This window comes from Montipora foliosa, chromosome 2, assembly GCF_036669935.1.
Source record: "Montipora foliosa isolate CH-2021 chromosome 2, ASM3666993v2, whole genome shotgun sequence".
Taxonomy (NCBI): Eukaryota; Metazoa; Cnidaria; class Anthozoa; order Scleractinia; family Acroporidae; genus Montipora; species Montipora foliosa.
In genome coordinates, this window is record NC_090870.1 from 21,655,600 (window position 1) to 21,663,099 (window position 7,500).

At 36.8% G+C, this 7,500-nt stretch overlaps 1 protein-coding gene across 1 annotated transcript in view; it reads right to left on the reverse strand.

Moving 5' to 3' along the window:
- Positions 1 to 7,500, reverse strand: part of LOC137992665 (uncharacterized) — a 50,405-nt gene that overhangs the window by 28,195 nt on the left and 14,710 nt on the right. The window contains exons 5-7 of the mRNA XM_068838140.1: positions 6,027 to 6,312; positions 819 to 936; positions 227 to 364 (exon numbers count right to left, since the gene is read on the reverse strand). Coding sequence (XP_068694241.1) covers positions 227 to 364; positions 819 to 936; positions 6,027 to 6,312 — 542 coding nt within the window. The remainder of the gene's footprint in view (positions 1 to 226; positions 365 to 818; positions 937 to 6,026; positions 6,313 to 7,500) is intronic.

Here is a 7,500-nt window from a genome sequence, read left to right on the forward strand (position 1 = left end):
GATAAGCGATAAGCACAACCCATTGGAAATCCGAGTATCTCGAGATGCGCAGAAGGTATGCGCAATAAGAATAGTAGGCACCGTCCTAAAGAAACATTAACTACCAGTAAAAATTCAAACATGGGTAGCAACATACCGGTACATGTAAAATCCAAATTAATCTTAACTTGCATTTTTGTAGAGTACCGGTATTTTAGACTGCATGTAGAGTTGTTCAATAGTTTACCTTTGTGAGGATTGAGATTATCAATTTGAGGCAAATCAATCTGAGCACAGTTCTTTATGTCATCAGCATCAAGCTTTATTCCTGTCTCTTCTTTCAGCTCCCTTACAGCACAGTCAGCTGGTGTTTCAATGAAAAGACCTTGCATGGTCATGATAAAAGAGGAAAGTGTTCTTTTGTTAGCTAAGGACTCACCGTCTATAACCTATAATCAAATGAATATAACTTGCAGAAATAACTAAAACCAGGTAAAGTACAAACGTGAATAATAGCCTATGGCTGCAACCCAGTGATACATACATGTAAAAATATGGTTTCCGTATTATAAAAGAAATAATGATATTAGTGCTTGCTCGTGGGAGTGGAGCTAGAATGCCCCCAATTGTGTGATGTCAATATTGACTTAAACAATAATATTAACAGTGAGTGCAAGTTAGATTTCAACTAAGAGACCAAAGAAACAAAAATAAATGGCCCATCAACTGTAACAAACATTGCCTCACTAAAATGTTTGTACAACAATTTAAAGCTGTAGAAGACGAAAACTGTACATACAATAGTTTATACTCTTAAGAAAAATTTTAAACATGCTAACCTGTTGAGAGCATTCTGTGCTTAAAGTTTCCTTTAGGTAGACTCCATGGATGATAATGATCTTCAGGGAGGTTAACGTCACTGGCTTGACGACGGGCAAGTTCATCTGCTGCCTTAGCCTAAAACAATCCAGTAGTTTTGAAATATTTGCATTCGTGTTTGGATAAAAAGTACCACTTTTTCAAACAGCTCTCATCGGCCATTTGGCCTGATAAATGATACACATGTAAGTTGACAAACACAAAGGGCAGCAATCACTCAGGCACTTTATTAAAATATGCCAGGCGTTTAAGCATTATTCTTTCTCTTCCCTTCTGCCTCTCTGTCTTTCCCCGTATTTGTCAACAGGAAAGGTCTCTTTTTTTGCCTTACATTTGTGTATGGGGGATCATGGCATCTTCACTTATTCATTTATTACACTTCAACTGAGAACAATAATATTTTATAGAACAAAGGATAAAATGGATATTAATGAAGGACATCAGTGAGTGACAATCACAACATAGGAAGCTTCAACTAAGTGAGAGCTCACAACAACAAAATAATTATATAATAATAACAATAACAATGATAATCACTTATTATTATTATTATTATTATTATTATTATTATTATTATTATTATTATTATTATTATTATTATTATTATAAGCCATTGGTGATTTTAAGAACATTGATATTGACATTGAAATCCAAGAAGGAGCCATAATGTAATATTTGGGACACTTTATTGATGTCATTTTGTGGATACAAGCATTTTTTAAAGTATATTAATTTTTCCCATTCTTTATTTGATGCTCTTGGAGTGAACTTTTTGGAATTTTTTAATAGTTATAAGGATTAAGATTGTGAATAATTTTCATTTTTACCATTTTAGTAGATTTTATATTGCAAATTTAAGATTGTTTAAGAATTTGTTAATAAAGTTATTGCATTATTATTACTATTATATAATTCTTAATCTTCTGCGAGCCGCACAACCAGTGGGAGGAGACGGTAATCAAGTTCTGCAGGTGTAAACACTGCTGAACCTTGGCCCCAGATCTGTGACTTAGAGACAAAGGGTGCATTGGATTAACCCTATTCCGGAATAAGACATGGAGTGATAATTTAAAATGTTACATTTGGCATTTTGAAGCAACTTGTAAGGATAATAAAGATACATGTATGTTTAAAATAGCATTTTGGCAAGTGCTTGACAATTTTAATGTGAATCTGTGTAAATAATTTAAAATGAAGGACTAGTAACTTCTATTCCAAGTATTTCTATCCCCAACCACGGTCAATCAAATGCACCCTCAGTCTCTTCTGGAGGATTAGGGTGGTCCCAATGACTGTGGAGGCCTGCATTCCTCCCAACACATCTGGAATCCCCAGATCTTTCAAAAAATCCTCCAGCGACCAGACACCACACCTAAACAACCAACCGCCAAATGCACAATCTTCAGCGACACCAAATGCATCATCCTGATTCCTTAGCCAGAGCAGAATATGTTGGTGGTGATTTTTTCATCCCAAGGGACCAAGTCACTTCTGAGACACTTGATGCACCGCAGTAACGTCTGGACGATTATGACTATCTTCAGTGTTGTCTTGATGTTTCTACCATCTGCCAATACCCTCACCTCATAATAATAATGGAAACTTTATTTGTCTTTAAATACAGTTGTAAATCTCTCTACGTATAGGCAATTAACAACTGGCTACTTGAAATTGAGTGATATACTTGTATACTGTATTTACAAATAAATCAAATAAAATCAAATAAATAAAATAAAAAAAATAAAAAAAAATTAATGTTTTATTAAGTCTGGGCTATCCAAAGTCTTATTTCTACGACAGAAGATAAAATATGTCGCTCTAACGGCTAGATTTATCATTTTTTTGATTATATAGTGTTGTTGCGTTTTGTCAATGCCAATGTCATTCATCATTTCTAAGAACATAGAGCATTCGTTGGAGAAAACACCGAGGGAGCTCATGGAAAGGTTTACAAATTTAACACATCTGCAGTTACTTCTCATGTCTTTGCCCACGTTCATGTATTTTTCTTTTTTGCGTACTGCATTGTTTTTAAGGTTAGATTCGAAACCAACTGTTAGTTCTACAATATATAGGCACGTGGGAGTGTATTAGGACGATAATTGTCACCAGTTATAATTGAAGGACTCTGAAAACCATTGACATCAGTATAGAGTGAAGAGCGATCATTAATTACAGGTTGAAGTGAGTTGGCAATGAAGTTGAGAATTAAGTCGTGTCTCCAGGTAAAGCGATCAAGGTAATGCTGACAACCAGCGACAATATGGAGGAGTGACTCAGGCTTAAGGCAAAAGGAGCAATCAGGACTTTGTGATAATCCCCATCTTGTCATATTCGTACGTGTAGGAAGGGAGTTGTTGATGTAGCGAATGGTAAAATTGTAGCTGTTCTTGGGTAGATGAGACTGGGCAGACGACCAAATAGAGTTAACAGAAACTTGATAACATTTGTAAAAAAGAAACCTTGAGATGTTAAGTGGTGTTGCAGTTTGTCTTCTTGATTAGAACGGAAGTCTTTAAGAACTTCCTTGGTGGATTTGAAGACATCATATTGAATATTGGTGTGACTGCTTGACGACTTCCAGAGATCTTTTATTGCAGACAACTGTTTGGCACTGAGTGAATTTAACTGAAGGGGGACAAATATTAAGACCAAATTTATTGCGTTCTAGAAAAACATTACTCAGTGTACCAGATATCAAGCCATTTTCGGATATAGCCGTTCACTATAGAATCAAGAGTTGCTATTATCCAGGTTTTTGATATGTCAGCTACAGTAAAATGCCAGGACAGTTTAGATAGGACATAGCGGCTGTACAGCAGAAGTTTGTTTTTGGGATGCAGTGGTTTCTCATCAATGTCACACATCAAGTCTTGTACAAGAGAGGACAATTCTGACATGTGTTGGTTGTTAGACATGTTGAAGTCAAAGTAGCATCCTAAGTAACGAAATGATACACCCATTTCCACACACGGGACAAGAACTCCATTTATCAACAGTTTAGGTAAATATTGGACAGATTTAGTACACAGTTTCCGTATTCCAAAGGTAAAACATTTGTCAACCCTTATTATCGCATTAGACCATTGACACCAGATTATGAAGCGGTTGATGAGGTGCTGATTTTCTGATTCCTGACCACTTATAACAGCGGCGTCGTCTGCGAACTGGAACCAGTGGATCGGATTTAAGAACCTTAAGGGAAAGCCAAATCGACGATATTTTTCAGATTTAATGTGCTGGAGAAACGTGTTACGTGTTAAATAGGTGCGAAGAAACGGACATCTTTTAAAACAAATGATTGATAATTGATCTAAGGGACAAAAAGAACCGGAAGCCTTCATTTTTCTAATCCACATTTGTTATCTGTTGGTATGTAGGAGGTTCAAGCGGAATTACAGGATCAGATAAAGTTGGTATCCAGCTTTTGGAAGGTTGAAGACTCTGGTCGGATTTAGAGTTTGTAAAGTAATCAAAACACTCGTCCATGGAGAATGAATTAATTAGGGAGCATTTCGGCTTTTATATTGAAGATCGTTTTGACATAACCCCAGAAATTTTTAGAGATGGAATAATCATGATTCATCGCCGCTTGTCACGCAGTAGGCGAGATACGTATTTGATTTCAGCGATATCTGCATTAGCGGAGTGTTTTAAGACTTTGAGAGATTTCTTCAGATCATGTTGAGATTTGTCTTCGTACTTTTGTATGAGGCTTTCATCAGTAGCTTGTGCGACTTGACCTAAATTAGCAGAGAAATAGTCATAAATATTAAAAGTTTGATACTTGAGCTGAAATTTTGAGTCGTGATTGGAGGATTAAGAAAAAGGACTGATTTGAAATATTCGTTGACCGTTATCCATTGATCGTCAGATTTAGGTAGATTTATTCCTGTTTAAATATCAGGAAAACCATAATCTCCAGGTTCAAGAGAAGAGACACCAGAGGTTATTAAAGGAACACTTCCATTGCCATATTCTTGATCAGTGAGCGTGATATCATTGAGGTCAGCACGAAGTTGATCATTCAAACCCAAAACAACACTCTACAGCTCCTTTGATGCATCTTTAATCCTCTGTTTGCCTGCTCGATGTCCAAATAATAAAAATAATAATAATAATAATAATAATAATAATAATAATAATAATGATAATAATAATAACACCTCTCTGAGGACAGGGAGATAGTACCAACCATTTGGCAGCCCAACCATTAATTTTGGCCACATAATTTCATGGGAAATTATATTGTACATATAGATGAAAAATTAACACAAGTTGAAGGCCCCAAGTAGAAAGTTACAGGTTCACCTACGAAGAGTGTAGGAAGAGTGTAGGCAGGTGGGTGTGTGAAAGAGGTCATGAACAGACGAGGAGCTGCTGAAATATTTAAAGTAGAAACAAGAGAAGATAGTGAAGAAAGTCAATACGTCTTTGAGAACATATCAAGGAAGCAAGTAGTTTCTGCAAAATGCTAGGAGAAAAAGAAGGCTCAGGGTTTAATGGAATTCTGCTCTTGATTAAAATAATGTGAGCATGTGCAAGCTAGCTAATGTGTCATTGCCGAATCCTAAACAGAGCATGTGAATAATCTTACCACACACCCAATTTCTATCAAAATAACTAAAGCTTTCTCACAGAAAGAACCTACATGTATGAGAACAGACACCTTCAGCAAATCACAATACTAGCAATATTACAAAATTAATTAAAATAATGTATGTTACATGTGCAGAAAATTGATGCCACAAGTTGTGGCATTCAAAGCAACAGATTATTAGTAATATAAATTATACCAGTAGTAATTGATTGCCTTGAGATAAAATACCAGACAGTGCTCAATGGGAATAACAATGTTTGCCAATCATAATAGCTAGAATAAAAAACATTAAGCATGTGACATTTTTTTATCGGTGACAACTGGAACTGGAAGTGAGGTGTTTTCTCTTTTCCATGTAACTTGTCTTCACATGATCACATTTATACTTGCCACTATCAGAAACGTCACCGTTGGATGCCACCCAACTGTCGCAAGAACACTGTATGCTTAAGCTCCCTTAAATTAATGAGCTGGTTACTTCATCATGAACCTCTTTAAAAATGTACATTGTACATGTATATTATGGGCTACAGCCATAAACCTCTTTATGTGCCATGATAATGCTAACCTTAAGAACTTCAAGATCCCTTGGAAGAGGATGGTCTAGCAAAGAGCACCACCTCTTATTAAATTTCCACATGTACGTAAACACGTGTTGCAGAGCTTCACTGTTCATACTTGCAATGCTTTGCACCTCTTCTGACATCCAATCACTGATATGTTCAGTAATACTTTCTATGTCTAGTGACACATGACGGCCAGAAATCCTGCGACGAAAATACTGTGCCAAAGCTGCAGCTACATTAACAAATGCTTGGCTTGAAAGGTACCTCTTGAGAAGCACCTGTAGGGAACTACAGATTTCAAAAACACATCAGTATAATTGAATTCTTCTCATGACTACGTTGATGGCTAAATGATGGTTGTCTGTAACATTTCTGTGGTGGCTCAATGTGTGAGCAACAAACAAGAAACATGTTCATCTCCTGGTCTTTCTTCTCTGGGAATAGTGTTCATGAAAGGATCTCAAGTCACAACAGTCCACTAAGGTTACATCTTAGGAGAAAACTACAATCGTAGACAAAACCATTGGGAAGGTTAGCACTTTTTATGTCTTCTTTGCTTCTCTCCCCACATCCCTGATTCAATGTTGTGCAAAACAGAACGGTTTTAGTGAGAAATAGCCCACTTTCGATATATTAATTCATTCCTAAACAAAAGGCATCATCTCGATGCTCAGGCTCATAGAAATCCTTATATTTCTTCCCCAGAGCCTCCAGATGATGCCTTTTCTTCAGGACTGAATTTTAATAAAATTATATCGAAATTGGTCTATTGTTGTGCTACCTTCCAACATTAGCCTGTTCCAGGCTCTCAGATAGTCGAGAAAACGAAAAGAACTGCGTATGAAAAGCGAGTGGGGGCTTGGGTCGAGGCGAGGCGGGAGAGCCTGTAAGCATCTCTTTAAATTCTTCATTCCGGTATACCAGCTCCTGGTATACCCTCTGATTGGTCAATTTTGACAGTTTACATCAACACTTTCGTCATCATTTTGATTCACGCGCGGAGCACGAAAGAAAGAGGTCAACTCTATCGCCGAGTGTCTTTAAGTATTCCCAAACGTACAAGCCCTCAGATTCGAGCAAAAGTTGTGTCTGTTCAACTTTAATAAGTCGAAAAAACGATCCGTTTGCAATGCTTCCAACTGGTTTTGGTAAAAGCATAAATTTTCAGTTACTGTCGCGTGTTGCGAAAGCGCTTCAATGTTGTGATACGACATCTCTCCACACCGCTTACAATATAGCATCACCGGGTACGATATATAGTTCGCATTTGACACAACTATTATGTCACCTGCACGCCACAATTGTTAGCATTCAACGGCGCTCTCTGAAAACTCTGACGAACGATATTTTTTGTTATTCTTTCTTATGCAAATACTTGGCTGCGTATTCGAATTCACCAGCTAGGGTCAATTAAATTTCTGCCTTCATCGCCTTCGAAAAAATGAGAGCAAAAAGAAAAAACCAAAAAAATTTGCC